Here is a 17,848-nt window from a genome sequence, read left to right as displayed (position 1 = left end):
ATTGGAGTCTTTGTGACCAGGACTTTGCCTCACACATAAAACAAGTGTCTAAGACAGCCGCCCTCCACCTGCACAATACTGTGAAAATGAGAAACATTATGTCTCAATGCCAATGCATTTGTCACTTCTAGACTGGATTTCCTTATTATCAATTCAGTGAAAAGCCTCCAGTTGATCCAAAACGCTGCAGCGTGATTACTGACAGGAACTAGAAACAGAGATCATATTTCTCCCATGTTGGCTCCCTGTTTAATCCAGAATAGGATTTATAATTCTGTTTAATCCCATCGTATTTTACAGAGCTCGTTGTTCCCTATTATCCCACTAGAACACTGTTTTCTAAGTGCAGGTTTACTGGTGGTACCTGGAGTCTCCAGGACTACATCCCATTATCTTCTCTATGAGAGGCAGAGCCTTCAGCTATCAGGCTCCTCTCCTGTGGAAGCAGCTCCCAGTTTGGGTCCAGGCGGCAGACACTCCCTCTATATTTAATGTTAGGCTTAAAACTTCCCTGTTTGATAACGCTGAGTTAGTGCTGGCCCAGCTGAGCCCTGAAACATTGATAGGCCCAGACTGCTGGGATGCTCCTGTTTCTCTCCTCTCACCCGACAAGTCGAGCAGACGTCCCCCCCCCCACCCTGGTTCCTGTTCCTGGTTCCGTCAGAGGTTCTTCCTGGTAAAACGGACTTTCTCCTCTCCACTGTTGTCAGGTGCTGGTTCTCTCTATATACTGTATGCTTTTATCCAAAGTAACTTCCAAATGTGGGACAACACTGAAGCTTCAGTGCAGAGGGAGATCTTGAGGTAAGAACTAACACCAAGACCAGGAAAGAAATGAAAGAGGTCAGTCAGTGTTAGCTGAGCATGTCAGAGGTTGTCAGGAGAGGAGGCGATCTCAGACACGCTCAGATCCTCAGATAGAGAGGGACGCTCCCGCTCTGATAGGATTTGGAAGCTGGTTCCACCATCGGGGAACCACAAACCAGAACAGTCTGGACCGAGAACGCCTTGTGTGCAGGGATGGTAATGCCAGATGATGATACTTGGAAGAACAGAGTGGCTGAGAAGGAGCATCAGTCTGTATGACTGAGTCTCTCTGTGGGCAGCGTTTGACTTGATGTTGATATTGTGATGCAGAAACTGACTGGTTGGAATGACTCAGAGTTCCTATACTTATAACTAAATAAGATACATGGTTGCTGAAAAGCTGTACAAATGCACTGTTGCACTGGGTGACTTGTACCCAGCTGTTTGATGAAATCACTGAGAATTGTTAGAAAATGAAACTATACATTTATATACATATACCTGGGAGTAAAGTCAAAGTATTGAGAAAGATGAACACGGTTGGTTTGGGCTGGGTCATTGCTCTTACTCCAGTCAATGGTATCAATTTTGTATTTTTACTGTACTGTACATGTTACATAGACTAATTTGTAAAATGCAACAGTTTAAAATAATGTTCTCAAAAATGAGACAAAAACCAGAAGAGAACGAGTGTTAAAAGTCTGAACAGATCTCTGGTGTAAAACATCTGAGTTTTTATTTCAAAGCAGAATGAGAACCACAGTTTTTTTTTTTTTTTTTTTAGTAAACTAATTGTATCAGAAACTACAGAGGCCAGGAAAAAAAAAACTGTTATATTTGTACATGGAATGTAAAAACATCAGTGAAACAAGGAACCATAATGGCAAACTGTACGGATTTAAATTATCTAACTATAAAGAATGCAATCTGTTGAAGGGACAGTGGAACAGAAATGTGAACAGCACTCCACTCACAAATATTGTTGTTTTCCTCGTTAACCGAGACAGAACCAAAAGCCCTACTGTCAGATCGCCTATCTACACCATCAGCAACAAACGACATATAGAAAAACAAACCCTAAACAACAATCCTCACTTGGCGTCCAGCTTTGCCATTTCCTGAAGGTATATCCCAATGCTCTCACTGTCAAACAGAACAAAGTAAATGTTTTTCAGAGAGGAGCTGGTGGAGGACACAAAATGGTTGGAGATGGCCTTGAGGATGAGCTGGGCGGCTGTTTGCTTTGGAAATCCGTTCCTGTGAGAGAGAGAGAGAGTCAAGTAGTGAGAACAGAACACCTGTTAACAGAACAGACTGATGAACATGATCTGCAGCTGCCTCCACATCATTACTGTTACTGTTACTGTTAAAGACAAATCCATTTTCACAAAGAATGTTTTTATTTTGTCACCAACATACTCAAACTGCCAGCGCTGAACAAATAATGACAGTGCACAGTCAGATGAGTGGGTTAGACTGAGAACAGGAAGTATCAGACAGCACTTATCTGCACTTATGAGGATAAAACCACGTGGTTCACAGTCACACCGAGTGTTATATATTAAAGGTTGGGTATTCATGCACAACTGCTCTAAGTTTCCAGTAAGTGACGTCTTCAGTTCACTGCTAGCTGCTCACTGAAGTGCACGTGGTTTTGCTAAGGCATCAGAAAATGATTAAGCTTAAGAGTTGAGCATTAACTTGAACTTTTTAGTGAAATTGAACAAAACAGCAGCTGAATCTTTTGGTACATTGTATGGGGAACACTGCATGTCACATGCACGTGTGTCGAACGGCACAAAAGATTTAGTGAAGGCGGAGAGGACGTCCCAAGACGATGAACGCTCTGGTTGCTCATGCACATCGAAAACTTCTGGAAACATTCAACAAAGTGAACAAATAGTTGGAAATGATTGAGGACTCAGTATAAGAATGAGAGCAGAAATGGTCTCCATTGATAAAGAGACAGACTGAAAATTTGAAGTGTGTGCCAAAGTCGTCCCAAAACTTCTGACTCCTCATCAAAAGGAAAAGCAGTTTCTGGCCCCAAAAACAAATCCCAGTGCTTGATCTCCCTCCCTGTTCACCTGATCTAGCACCGTGTGACTTTTTCCTTTTCCCTAAGATCAAATCTGAGCTCAAAGGAACACGTTCTGAGTCTGAGTCAGAAGTTAAGAGAACGACAGAGCTTCTGAGACAACTGTCTGAAGAAGACCTACTGCACTGCTCTGATCAGTGGAGGACCTGAATGCAGCGGTGTGTTGATGCAGAAGGGGAGTATGTTGAAGGAGAAAGACACTGAAAAATGTTTATGTTCAATAAAACTGTATTATAGCATCAGTGTTGTTATTTAATAGCCATACATCGTATGTGTTCATTCACTGTTGGTGAAACCAGCCAGAAAAAACTACATTCGGCTGCTGGGAACCTTCAACCAGTGCACGGACATTTCAGAGTTCAAATTCATGGAGTCGCTGCTGTGACTGACGCTGAGCTTTGAAATGTGGAAACACACACACTGTGAAGCAGCTGTGAGTGTTCAGACCTCAGGTCAGGAGCGGGTGCCTGAGTGAGCCGCTCTCCTGACTGACACACACAGAGGCTTTGAAGGTGAGCGGCGTGTCGGGAGTGGAGCTCACCGTCCAGCAGGAAGCGAAGGGAAAGCCACAGACTTGAGCTTCTTCTCCTCTGCTGCTGAGAGGCAGTTCTTCACCGTCTTCTCTAGCTGGTCTTCGCACTTGTCAGAGCCCCACTGAGGGACGTTACAGTGGATGATGAAGCGCGCCGCCATCCCGCTGGCCTGGCTCACCGCCACTGCACACCGTGCACACACACACACACACAAGAAAACACACACCAACACTTGAGTTTAGCCTGTATTTGCAGAGATGAATAGAACACTGCTCAAGCCTTAAATCTCCTCTACACTTTTAATGATTGGTAATAATCATTCATCCATTCATCCTCTGTCACTAACTCTCTGCCACACCCACCTGCCCTGCAGTAACCCCAGCCCTCTCCACCCACCTCCTCACCTGTCTCCACCTGTACTCTACCACAGCCTCCCAGCCTCACTGGCCTGTCGTCATCCTTCCCTGTTTTTGCTGCTCAGCCTGAACTGTAATCTCTGTCTCTGAGTTGTGTATTTGAAACCTTGTCATTAAAAATGACTGTGTTTATTATGTTAGCTCCCTGTCACAGGAACATGATGGTGTCAGCTTCACCCTGTTTGACAGGGAGGATGAAAATGTGTCTGAGGCAGCTGATGGTTACTGTGCTGAGCGATCAGTGCGATCACGTCGAAGCAGAGCTGTGGCTGTGGTGTATGAACAAGTGTAGGGATGTTTCTGGCTCCGCATTAACACAGGGACAGCGATGGAGTCAGGCCTTCGGTGACACGTACACAACCTCACATTTTCTCTTAGACGTGAACAAAATTCCCAGCTGGTCTGAGGCCCTGTTTCCCAACAGCCACCAGTCTTAGAGGAGAGTTTACAGTTTAAAAAAGTTACTAAGCCTGTGAACGTCGGCTGTGTGTGACGAAACAAAAAGCTCATATTAAACAGAGACTTGTTGGATTAATTTGTTCATTATTAATTAACTGTCTATTTTCTAATTTAAACACAATAATGATAAACATACACACATGATAAATAAAAAAAACGTGTGTACAATTCATATTCACTTCACCAGCTTAGTGTGATGTGCATCATGGCTGCCAAACAGAGAGTTAACGTACAGATGTTTTGGCAGCTCACAGTCCAGCTGCTGTCTCGTGGCCTTTAGGTTTATCATCAGGTGTTTTCTCTGCTCCATCGCCCTGGCTGTCAATTGCGTGGCCTCCTCCCTTAGTCATACTCATCTGCATTTTAGCCATTTGCTTCAGCATGTAAGTTCAGAATGTAAGTTGCCATTTTGTATCACCTCTTTTTCAGGTGTGTCACAGCGCAGAGCGATGACGACACTAAGCTGTTAGCTGTGGTAATATTCTCCTCTGTGTCTGGTCCTCTAAACACTGACACTGCTACATGGGTTCTGTTTCTGTTTGCTGGTTTCTGACAGCAGGACGTGAAGCTCCACAGAATGAAATTCTTCTACAAAACTGATGCTAAGCCTTAGAGCTAGCTCAGGCAGCCCAGCTAGAGTCTGCAGCACACACAGTGGCTTCAGAAAGTATTCAGACCCCTTCACTTCATAGATTTCTCTGTAAATGGATAAAATGTTGGGTTTTTTTTTTGCCATCAGTCTCCACTCAATAATCCATGATGACAAAGTGAAAATATGTACTTAATGTACTTAGGTATTCAGACCCTTCTTTCATTACTTTGTAGAAGCTCTTTTAGCAGCATTTACAGCTTCTCGTCTCTACAAGCTTTACATTCCTGGATTTGGGCAGTTTATCCCATTCTTCCTGACAGATCCACTCAAGCTCTGTCAGATTGGATGGGAAGCATCTGTGGTTCTGCCATCTTCAGCTCTCTCCACAGATGTTTTATAGGACTTCAGCTGGGCCACTCAAAGATAGTCAGAGACTTATCCTGAGGACACTCCAGTGTTATCTTGGATGTATGCTTCAGGTCATTGTCATGCTGAAAGGTGAACTGTTGCCCCAGTCTCAGGTCATGTGGACCAAAGAGCAGGTTTTCTTTAAGGACCTCAGTTCTGACCTTTCTCCCTATCCCTGCTGCTTCAGCATCATTCATCATCAGTCAGGCTTTAGCTCTGCAAAGACCAGCAACAATCTCCAGCTGTTACCAGGTATTACTCCTCCTGACCTAGACTCCAGACAGATTGCTGGTGTAAAGTGTCGGAAAGATGAATGAATGAACATTGGTTTAATGCACATGCCTCATCACAACTTTATCACACAGGTGTACAGAGAGTTCTCTGGACTTGATGACTTGGTTTTTGCCCTGACATGCAGTGTGAATTGTGAGACTTGGGACTTCCACAGCAAAGGGTCTGAATACTTTTGTAAATAAGTAGATACTCTATTCACTTTGTCATGTGTTATTTGACTGAGGTGTCTGAATACTTTCCATGTATAAAGGCTGTGTACCTGATGCCACCTCCAAAGGCCCCTGTGCTTTCCGCAGCTCCTTAACTCCCTCCAGGAATTCTCGACCTCCAGCTTTCTCCAGGGCGTTACCTAAACACAGAGCAGAGCCGCGGGTGAGCACGAGACCAAATGGGTCGAGGTAACTGTGTTGATAAAAAATGAAATACACAGGAACACGTCCACCTCACCCACTCCGTCCTTGAGGTCCATCTCTGCATTTGTTGGGTTTATTATCCCTTCCACCTTGATCGATCCGATTTTGCTGATTTCACTCTCTGTTAGAGAAAGCTGTGGATTCACAGAGTCATCAGCTGCTGTACTTTTCTTATTCACTGAACATGATGAAGGCTGTGGATTAGACTGATTTATTGCTTGACCTTTTATCAAAACACTGTTGTCACTCTTGGAGGATCTCGATTCTAATGGGTCATTTTATTACTCGTCACCAGCTTCAGTAACAAAATATCATCCCTGGCCTTCAGTGAGTTTAATCCACGCACGTTACCTTCTGTCCGAGGAACAGGCTCTTTGCTGACAGGATGGTGAATCCATCTCCGGGACCGTCTTCAGCTGTGGAGTTTGGTACAGACTCTTTGTCGTTGTCTGTGCTCTTTGCCAGATAGAGAAAAAAATGAACATTTAAACCACACTCACACAGCAACAGGATTTATACTTTAAACAGAAGAATAATACAGCTGGTCATCAACCCTCAGTACCAACAGAAGTATGTCTGTAGCACTGAGTATCAGTGTCTGGAATCAAAAGACGGCATCTGATACTTTTTTAATTGTTGTTTGTACATGTTCATGATTTTTTTTTAATCTTATTATATTTAATGGCAAAGATCTTGATTCAACATCACTTTGACTTCCTCTGTTAAATAAAACAGGGTAAATGTGTTCAATGTATGAAAGTAGATTCTTTGTTAATTCTGACAAAATAATCTCAGCTGCACTTTGTGGCTTTTTCTGAAGCTTTAAACTCCATCTCCTGGTCTGCTTAAAGGTGGAGTAATCTAATACACTTTGTTCACTTCAGAGAATATCTCCTCACAGTCATTGTTTACATTATTTACAGTCTAAACTAAGAGTCCATCTCCCTACAGATTCTTTTCTGTTGAGTTGACTGACCTTTGGTTTTCGGCCTCGTTTGCCTTTAACCTTCTTGAGGGATTTGACGGGTTTCTTGTTCTTTGAGCGCTCTTCCTGCTTCTCGGGGATGGACGACTGGCTGTCCACTTTCGCCCGGCCTCCCCTCTTCTTTGAGAGCAGCTCTGGGTGGATCCGAGGCAGAACACCTCCGTTTGAAATGGTCACGCCCCGCAGAAGCTGATGGACAAATCAGAAATACAATACATAGTTTCACTATGTTGTGTATGTTTTTTTTTCTTCATAGGAATGAAATAGCTCAGAAAATGGTGACCTGTCTTGTGTAAGCAGGTGTGAAACCACAGTGTTGAAACCTTTACCAGCACCATGCCAACGCCTCACACTCAGCAGTTACCATGAGATTACAGTGAGTTACAGAATTATGAGTAAAACCCAATACCCATACATCATTTGTTATGGAAGCACCATTGCATTCATTAGTAAGTAGTTGAGTCACTCATTTAAAAGTCACTTCCTGTGTGGAGACACTTTATCAGTGACCAAACAAACAGTTTAAAGCTGCCCTCATCCATATGTTTCTATGAATACTGGATGAACTGACTGTGTCTTATGTGACAGGTGTTGCTTATAGTGATGAACAAATGTCAGATGTCAGATGTGATTATTACTCTACCCCCATGTGTCCACACACAGTAAATGCAGCTTTAACATCTGGATTTATAGATAGTCATTATTCTAAAAAAAACATTAATATGTTGCTGTTAATTTGATCAAAGATTTGGATGACAAGAAGATTAAAAAAAATATCAGCTGAATAACAAAACATTGTCATAGTTTTTTCTGTGCTGTGTTACCTGGTTGAGCTCCTCGTCATTGGCCACAGCCAGCTTGATGTGCCTGGGAGTTATTCTGCCTTTTTTGTTGTCTCTCGCTGCATTTCCTGCCAACTCCAAGATCTCAGCTTAGAGGAAAGAAAACACTGTGTGGAAACCCATCAAACATGCAGTGTGTGTTCTGGTATAATACAACAGTCAGGAAGATTAGACCAAACGCTCCTGTGAGGAAACTTATTGTTAGGTGTTACACTGTAATATGTGAATTAAATGTATAGGAAAAATATTAACACAAAAATGCCGCTGGTTTAAGTATTAAACATAAGACAATCAGTGATTAATACACCAGATCATATTCATCATGAACACATTAACTAAAGGGGCAAAATGTGTGCAGTATATGACAGTGGGAAACATAATACATGATCGTGTGATGCCAACCTACTGTGAGGTGAAACTGGATTAATTTCCATATTCATATCCCATATAATTAAAACTAGCATTTGAAAGGTTGAAAGAAAATTTCGATATCAGTATCACAGTGATGAAACTTGCTTTGCAGACATCCAACACACTGCTGTGAAGAGTTTGAACTCACTCTCCTCAGAGATTCAACAGTCAAATCTGCTCTTTCAGCTTTGCATCCTGGGATTTCTGCCACATTTTAACAGGGGAAAAGATCTGAAACTTTCAGAAAACAGTCAGACTTCAAAACTTCAGACCAGCCTGGGTCAGACCTCCGACCGTAAGCCAGTAACAGCTAGATAAGATAGACTTTATTGATCCTGTGAGTGTCACAGCAGAACCACAACTAGAAATGTTACTGAACAAAAATAATAATAAAAAAATATATACAATACATATAAGAGGAAGAGTATTAATCAGGAATGAGGTGTGAAATTTACAAGAGGTTGGAAGGCAACAGGATCTGGGCAAAACACAGCAGCAGCAGTGTATCCAGTAGAAGAATGATACAGACAGTGTGTACAGGTGGTAGTGCAGTGTGTTCACCTGTCACACAGCTGAGAGCTGATGTACAGTGTTATGGTGACTTCTTTAACAGTTTTTGTGACAGTGGAGCTGGAAGAGTCTGTTAGAAGACAAGCTCCACTGTCTGTGCAGTGCAGCACAGCCAATGATACAGTACAACATGTGTAGGAAGTAGATGTTGCCTTGTGACAAACAATGAAGAGACTCAAAGATACCTGAATAAAAATTGCTTCCCTGGCATGAACCAAAAGTTTCCGAGCTTTCAGGTTCACTTCTATGTTGTGTGTCCCACGGCACATGCACATGCACATTTACAGTGTTTCTGCCATCGGTCCTGCCTACAGACTTTACATGGGGTTGATGTCAAGAAAATAAAACTCACTTTTCTAGACTCTGGCAAAGTTTTATGAATATATAACCTCCATGAACAAAAAAATCATGACATAAAAAGAGTGTAAATATCCTCAATATCCTTTGTCCCTACTGATCACAGTAATTATATATGTAGTGAGATATGTACATACACTGTCTACAGTGGTGACCTATTATATACTAGTATAGCACTGCGCTGTGTATTACACACAAATTCAATTTGCTTACTACTGCCTACATACAGGCACTCCATATAGAGGACAGCAGAATCGTAGACTAAGTGCAACAGAAACACAGTAAAGGAGACACTCCTCTAGAGTCACATGCACCTGGTTTACACAAGTATAATAATTTCAGATCCCATACAATCAGTGACAGCTCTGTAACATCAAGTCCAATCAGTTTTATTTATATGGCGCCAAATTATAACAGAAGTTATCTCAGGACACAGGACATCACCACCATCTTATTCAGCAACAAGAGCTCAGCAACATAACTGAAACAATACTACAAAGTCAACTGCAAGCACAATGAGAACAGGCTGCGCAGTCATGACATGCTCTGTAGAGAAAAGCAGTTGAGTATTTACTGGTTCTCATTCCTGGCCTGCTGCTTGAGGCCAGCAGATGTGGTCCACGCTGGGGAACAGCAGGGGTCTGGAGGAGTATTTCCACCAAGCTGATGTGTTCAGCTGTGATGTAAAGAGTGGAGATGACACTGGGGAGCTGCATGTTGCCATGGTGAAAGCAGATGGGAGTCTGAGGAGGTAACTGGTTGGAGAAGAGAGGTGGAGCTCTGCCTGATGGTACAGTACAGTCAGACACCCTGCCTACTTGTTGTTGGTGGTGATTGTGGAAACAGGTGTGTTTATGCATCAGCCTACACATAAAGGACCTCACCGGACAAATACTGTGCAGGACATTTATTGCATTTGGAACATCTTTTTAGATTGTAATTTACATTCACATTTTCGAATGCTGGTGATTTCTGACACACATTTGTGTGATCTGAAATGACAACAGATTTTAAAATGATATCAAAACACACCTAATCCTCACATCTGGACAGCAGGAAATTGTTTTTGGGACTTAAATGAATATATTCCACATAGCCATACATTAGCATAAAACATAATTACTTGTTGATAATCTTCTTGCCTCCACACTGTATAATCTTATGGAGCTATTGCATCCAGAAAAATGTGGCTTAAAACTCAGTTTGAGCTCAGAAACTACTGTGATTAACTGTCTCACTCTGCACCAACAGCACCATTATCAGTAAATAACACTGGGTTTTGTTTTCTCCTGCTTTAGCACAGCAGATTTTAACCTGTCTATTAACCTATTAATCTATTTAACCTGTTGCTGCTGTGACATAGCTCACTAACTGCTGGCTACAACAGCAACAATACATAATTTCAATATTCAACAATGTTCACAACAACCAGACGGCAGCATTAGCTCTGAGCTGGTAACATCACAATTCAAAACTCGAGACATGAACTTCCTAGTTTAGATGGATTCCTGTTAGCACACTGGCTTACACTCTATTAGAAATCAGGTGATAGGTAGCTTCTGCCCAGGCTGCTCTGATCTTTAAATGCTTTAGTCAGCAAACTGTAAGAGCAGTGTGTTAAATGTCTGCAAAGCAAGTTTCATCACTGTGAAGACACAGATTTGTAACACTGAAAAGAGTGAACCAATTATTTCAGACATTAAAATCTTACTTTTGAATATTTGAATCCTACTTTTCAGTTTTAGAACCATAGTTACACTTTCAAAATTAACTTTCAACCTTAGTTTTAATGTTAAGGAATATGAACCCAACTTCACCTCATACCCTACCTGCCAGGTACTCGATGACAGCTGCCATGTAGACAGGCGCTCCCATGCCAATGCGGTATTTGTGCGTGCCAGTGCGCAGGTACCTCATCATCCTCCCCACGGGGAAGATGACACCCGCCCTGGCTGAACGGGACAGCTTGGTGGCCTTCTTCTTTCCTCCTCTGGCTGACATCCTGCTCTGGACACAGGGAGTACAACCACAGTCAATAACAGAAATAATGACACACAAATACATACACACAGTCCACACAGATGGGTTTTATACATGCAGGCTTTGACACATGTGTCTCTGCCTCCACATTAATACAATGGTGGTATCAGGAACAGCTCCCTCCAGGAGCAAAGCCCCCATTACTCAGGATAATTCACACCATGGAGACAGTTTTCTTTAGGTGAAAGTAGTTCCACTGACTCTGAACAAATAAAAAGCTAAGTCCATAGCTCACTTTTGGCCACTTTTTAGTCATTCAGGTTAACTTACACTTTATGTGTTATATCTGATATCTTACTATAACTAACAATAGATGAAGACAGAAATTAAGGAAACTGGTTACTTTTCCATAAACCCTTGTGCTTGGACATTTACTTAATAACAGGATAATAATTATTTAACAAATGATTTATGAGGGCTGAAGTAAATGTTTAATAAACTGACCACAGAGGATGGAAAGACACTTGAGACTTCAATAGATTTTTTTTCACTGTCGTTCAACCTTTATTTATTCTATCAAATCCTGAAGATATCATTTTTAAATATTCAAGTGTGACACATGAGGAACTTCTGAGTGTGGGAGTACAGGAGGACTGTGACAGTTAATGTAAAAGCTCAGTGGAGCAGCACCCAGTCAGTCACACTGAACACAACAAAGTCTTTAACTATACTCGACCAACTGAGTAGTTTTGTATAAGAAAAAAATCTACGTCACGTCCGTTACTTCTATCTCGGTACCGTGATGAAGACCAGTGTTTTCTCCCCTGTTTTCCCTCCTCAGACCACACGCTGTGTGAGCGTGTCAGGAGGGAAAGGTTCCTGTCTAATCTAAGCCGCGGCCTTCACATGTCATTTCCATGTTTGCACTATTTCACACGGGAGCTCGGTGTTGGCGGTAAAGGTGGAGGGATATAATGCGCGCTGAGAACCAGTGGAAAGAGACGGGAACGTGAGCAGGGCCACACAGGCTAACCTGGCTGTACCACCGTCAACAAACACCTCCTCCACGCAGCTACGCACACCGCAAACTGGACTTTTAGGTCATTTAAATAGTAGACAGGCCTGGCACGGCGACACCAGTGTCCACGGGGACGTGTATAAATATGTAAGCGCTAATTACACAGAGACAAGCTACGGTTGACTGTTAGCTACGTCAGGTCGGCTGTGTTTAGCTCCACAGAATAACTGAACACGCCAGGCACTTCAGTGAGTTATCCTACAATAGAGACATTAACCACAACGACCCATTTCTTTAAACAAGCCCCGCCCGCCCCCCTCTCCTTTCATGTAGCCTCCAGTCCTCTGCATGTGTGTAATCACATCAGACGTGGAAAGTAAAGCGTCCCCGTCACTCCGGATATGCGCCGAGGCATGAAAAATGAAAAACCCTCCCAAGTTTCTACCTGTTTTGTCCTCCTTTGACGCGAATCAACGCGAGCCCGAGATGCTCCTGCACGGAAGACAGACGGATCCCCGGTGAAAGGCGGCGCGTTTTGTTTTGGTTCTGTTTATTTGCTGTCCTTGTGCGTAATCTTGCTTCCCAACCTTAGAGAAAAAAAAAAACACAGAGCAAGCAGGAACAACGTAATCTGGTCGGAGGCTGGCTCTGTGCTACTGATGCTGCTAAGGGGAAAAATTCAATACAGGGAAAATTGAGTGAAAAACGCCCCCTTAACATGGCATCAAGAGGGACAGTGTTGGTTGAAAGGAACACGATGTGCCCAGAGATACAAACAGAATAATGTTTAAAGGCAAAGAAAATATACAGATAACCTATATCAATAAGACTAATGTCTTCTACAAGGTCTAACAGATGCAAAGCAGTACCCTAAAATGACCCCACTAAAAGGCCTAGGAGTGTGTATATTACAACAGTTTGGTGGTTTACTGCAGGCTCTGTATAAACTGTGAATGGAACCTGTATGATTCCAGGTCTAACAGGTAGTGAAACAGTAAATGAATATGTCTCCTCTGTGGACATGCAGACTGTGGCAGTGAATCAGACAGATGATCCAGGCAGTCTCTTTGACGCATCACAAGAGAAACCACAAGGGACTGAGAGAGTCACAGCATCCAATCAGATCACATGATCCATCTTTGATATGTCAAAGCCAATAGATCCATGGAAGGGGATGACAGCCACATCTACTCACTCAGGGTATGGCACTAGTAGTGGTGGGCTGTCAGGGCCAGCAAGGCCTTCTCTGCTGGCCTTGACACTGTCACAATCATTTAATTATATTTTTATATGTTTTTTTTTTTTTCAATTAATACTATATGCATTAAACTTTTCCCAATAGTCTCTTCTCTTCATCTCATAGCTTTCCTCCCGGTTGTGCTGCTTCCAATACAGTCTGTTTATGTTAGAGCTTTTTATCCAATCAGATTTCAGCCCTGTGTTGTCAAGTTAACAGAAATCTCCCTTCAGAATCAACATTGCAGGCTCCTGTAATTTAAAATGGATGGCGATGAAACTGTTGCCTCGCGGATCCTTTAACCAATAATATTTCGAGTTGAGACCAAGGGCCATCCACTGGGCCTGCCATGACGTTGCAGTTTCATGTCTTTTGATTGGATGGTCAGAGAGCATACTGGTCAGAGTTAACAAAGCACATCTGTAGCTGCTAGCGCAAGCTAAAACATGTTAGTATAGGTTTAATAGCTGTTAGCTGAAGAGTTCAGTGACTCTGTTTTAGAGTTATCTGTGTATCTTAGTGTGTGCTCAGCTGTGGCTGCAGACCTATGAATGTGTTAATTGGGTTTTATAGCATTGACTTAGCATGGCATTTATTCTGGCTACATGACATACCTGACTGTTCTGCAAAGTTCTGTTATACTGAGTTTCTGCATATTGTTGATGCTTTCTATAGCCGTGACATCATAATGACGGTATTAAAGAGATGGGTTAATTCCGGTAGGACACCAGTGAAGGCCTGGGTGTGAAATGCACAGCCTGTCACTACATTGTATTGACGATCACATCACATAAAACTGTTCACCTTTCATTGTCACTTTCTACTAGGTGATGCAATAACAAAGAAAATCACCAAACTCTTATAAAGAGAAAAAATCCACTGGCATGTGGAGGGCGACTTTGAAATAAACAGACATTTCAGCATGATGTAATCCTCTTCTGTTTTTTTTTTCTTACCTCAGCCATATATGGCAATCAACAACACAAAACACAACTATGTCAGACCAGGCTCATTTGATGGATTGACAAAATCATAACTTGCTGAAATGAATAATAATAATACAATAAATATATAGAATAATGTCCTCACCTGTAGGTAAGCCAGCATCATTGGCAGTGAAAGCAAATGATTCTGTCAATGCAGAATTAAACTCTAATTTCCTCTGAGACTTTTTTTTTTTTTTTTTTTGGATTTATCCATGGTTTGCATACCTAGGTAAAGAGAAGACTGTGGGAGGTCAAGGTTGACCTGCAGGGAGAGACAGTGGGCCGTAGACGTAGGATGTGACACATATTTCAGTTGACAAAACAGTAGTGGTGTTAAGTGGGTGGAAATCCAACAGTATCATCGCAAACTCCAAGATATGAGGTGTTCTCTTTGAAAGATTCTCCACTGTGCAACAATAAATAAAAAAAGTTGAAATGTTAAAAAGTAACCCTTATTTATTTCCATGGTGTTTTTTGACAAAGCTACAGGGAGCAACTGCACAGGGGCTGAAAAGCTGCAAGCAGCTCCAGAGCCTCAGTTTGCTGACCTCCGATGTAGAGAGTTTGGGAATATTATCCTCTACATTGTGTGTTTCACCTAGCAGGAGCACTGCACCATTGGTGGTGATTGATCCTTATATGAGGAGAAATGGAGGAGCTAACATCAGCAGATCCAAAAATCTGCAGACTTACACACCATCCCCACCCTGTGTGTGGCAGCATGTGGTAGACGCTGTGAATGCTGTGACCTCAGAGGGTTGAACTGTAGCTGTGGAAAAAAAAAAAATCTGAAAGTGGACGCCTAAAAACACAAAGCGTTACACATACAGAATGTCTGTGGCACCAGTGGGAGGGAAAGGTGACCCTGGAGCTCACTCTACGTTATGAGAAGGCAGAGAGGGATACAGATGTCCAAGACGCACCAGATGACTCAGGTACACAAATTAGTGTAAACCAAATGCAGGTGTGTCTGTAGGCTACATTTAAATACAAAAATAATTCAGACTTCATTCACAAAAACATTTCAAGTTCTTGTGGTTGCTGCATGTCCCAGCGGGGTGAGTGTACCCAGTGTCTCCACTGCACCTCATGCACCCCAGCCCTCCAGTGGTGGCCATGTCCTCACAGATGCAGTCCTACAGATTCAAAGGGAGACAACTGACTCAATCAACAAGGTTGCCAAAGTATAAAAAATGTGCTGTGTGACATTAGTTGCACAATTAAGTACTGATTAAATGATGCCTGTTTTCCACACCTGTGTTTTTACAAGCAATGCACTGCATCCAAACGTTGACGCATGGCACCAGCATTGCCTGTTCACCCACTGCGTAAGGAAATTTTATGTGCAGGTGCAACAAACCAATTACACCTCCTAACACGTCTGGTATAACACAGTTAAGGTATGGCAGAGATATCCCCAACCTGTCAGCCAGTTTCCAGAAATCCAAGTTGTTAGAACTTGGATTCTGCAGGTGCTCCGTAATGCTGGAGCCAATACATTACAGAGAACCAGGAGAACAGTTAACAGAAGTCAGAACCAGTCCATCAGCCACTCATCATCATAGGCCAGTGGATCTTGCTGGCCTCTAAAGATTTGTTCCCTCCAAAGTCTTCCATTCGCTACATCTTCCAACAGTATCAAATCAGCCATTGAATGTCATTACACATTGTGATTACATGCCTTTTTATACCCACCCATTTGATGTATCTGATAAGCTACAGGTGTGGAAATTACCCAGATTGTAAATGGCTAACAGTCCTGAACATGTGATAATAATAATAATAATAATAATAATCTTTATTTTTTATTTAATATCTTTATTTGTATAGCACCTTTCAAAACTGTTACATACATTTAGTATTAATGGAAAAATGTAGAAAAATATAAGTCGATGATTGTGACAGTGTTTAGGCCAGCAGAGAAGGCAGCCCACCACTGATAAAATCATATTATTTTATTGTGTGCACAGCAATTGCTTCCTCACCTCTGCTAGTGCATACAGATCATATCAACAAACAAATCTTATCATACCAGGCATTAGGAGAATGAAATGAAATTTAAAAAATAGAATAAAATAAAATTTAAAAACAAAAAAACAAAAAAAAAAAACAGCCGCTGGTCACCCATAATAACAGCATTCCAGAATGCTGGTGCAGTATAAATACAGTCGCAGAGCTCCGGACTGCCCTTTTCACCAAGATCTTTGGAGGTGAGTCATCTCTAAGCTCCATACTAGGCTTGGTTAACTTAGCTAGCTAGCTTAATTAGCTTTGTGTGCTAGCACTAGCATTAGCGTCTCGGCTTACTATTACAATATTTTTTAACAATAATTATTTATTTAACGTTATTTTTATTGCCTTACCATTTTCACTACATAAATTCTAGTTTACAATGTTGAGCAACACACCACTGTGTGCCATTGAAACATTACAGTGATGTTAATAACGCTGTGACGAAAAATAATTAACCGTCAATCTGTCGTTCTTTCTGTTCATGAATACATTTATTTGTTTCCGATTTTTAAAATTAATGAATAGTGGGTATTTGATTGCATTTTTACATTTTTGTCCGGAATGTGCATCTTTTGAGTACAGCACGGTTCAATGGTCCAGGGTGCCATGTTCGAACCCCGGTTCACCCAGAGCTTGTCTGTGTAGCCGCCTGCATGTTCTCTTTGTGCCTGAGTGGGTTCTCTCTGGTCATTCTATTGCCTGCAGGTGTGAATGGCTGTTTGTCTATATATGTCAGCTCTGTGATAGACCAGGGTGTACTCCTCCTCTCGCATGTCAGTGGATACAGAAAATTAAATAATGTAATTGTAATCTAATTTTTTTAATATAATAAACATGCAGAAAATACTCAAAAAAAAAGTCACATGGACCATTAACATGCAGCCTGGCTGATTTTATTTATATAACAGTGTTCAAGAGCAGATATCACATCAATCACATCATCATCAAAACAGAATAGAAGAATAGAAAACAAAAGAGGAGGAGAGAAAAAACAAGACCAAAACAAAAACAGAACAAATTAGAAAATAGTCAAGTTTAAACCAGGGGTTAAAACAGTTAGGAAAAGGCTAATATAGCTATTATATATAATAGTAATTTAGAATAAAGTTATTTGTCCTCCGATGAGGGGGTGGTGGTGGCAGGATGACATTTTTAAAAAAAGGAATGAGAAGCGTGCAAGATAATTGTTTGTTTTGTGTAAAACAGAGAGATAAAAAGTATGAAAAACATTTGCAGTGTGCAGGAGTGGGCAGCCATCTTCATAGAATGAAATTTCATTTATAGATATCAGACTATTATTATTCAGCCTAGTGATGCATGTAGAAGCATTGTCCTCCACTGTACCATATATATCTTAATACATTACCAAGATTAGGTTTTGTTTTAATCTTTCTTTGTTCTGGCTGCTTATTTAGTATATGTATCCCCA

At 41.7% G+C, this 17,848-nt stretch overlaps 1 protein-coding gene across 1 annotated transcript; it reads right to left on the bottom strand.

Moving 5' to 3' along the window:
* Positions 1-1,500: 1,500 nt before the first annotated feature.
* LOC108895758 (core histone macro-H2A.2) lies at positions 1,501-12,834 on the bottom strand. The gene is made up of 9 exons (XM_018694662.2): positions 12,629-12,834; positions 11,015-11,192; positions 7,830-7,936; positions 6,997-7,194; positions 6,372-6,476; positions 6,055-6,154; positions 5,867-5,956; positions 3,447-3,621; positions 1,501-2,064 (listed from the first exon to the last, which is right to left on the bottom strand). The coding sequence occupies exons 2-9, from the start codon at positions 11,184-11,186 to the stop codon at positions 1,899-1,901; spliced, it is 1,113 nt and encodes a 370-aa protein (XP_018550178.1). The 5' UTR covers positions 11,187-11,192; positions 12,629-12,834; the 3' UTR covers positions 1,501-1,898.
* Between the last annotated feature and the right edge of the window lie 5,014 nt (positions 12,835-17,848).

This window comes from Lates calcarifer, linkage group LG16_LG22 (assembly GCF_001640805.2).
Source record: "Lates calcarifer isolate ASB-BC8 linkage group LG16_LG22, TLL_Latcal_v3, whole genome shotgun sequence".
Lineage (NCBI taxonomy): Eukaryota > Metazoa > Chordata > Actinopteri > Centropomidae > Lates > Lates calcarifer.
Note: the sequence above shows the minus strand (reverse complement) of the source record. Positions and strands in the feature narration are given on the sequence as shown.

Coding starts and splice junctions, on each gene's coding strand:
- LOC108895758 (XM_018694662.2), bottom strand. CDS start 11,186: ATGTCAGCCAGAGGAGGAAAGAAGAAGGCCACCAAGCTGTCCCGTTCA. Junction 3,622..5,866: donor GCCTTTGGAGGTGGCATCAG/GTACACAGCCTT, acceptor CACGGTGTGCAG/TGGCGGTGAGCCAGGCCAGC. Junction 2,065..3,446: donor CCTTCGCTTCCTGCTGGACG/GTGAGCTCCACT, acceptor TCTCTCTCACAG/GAACGGATTTCCAAAGCAAA.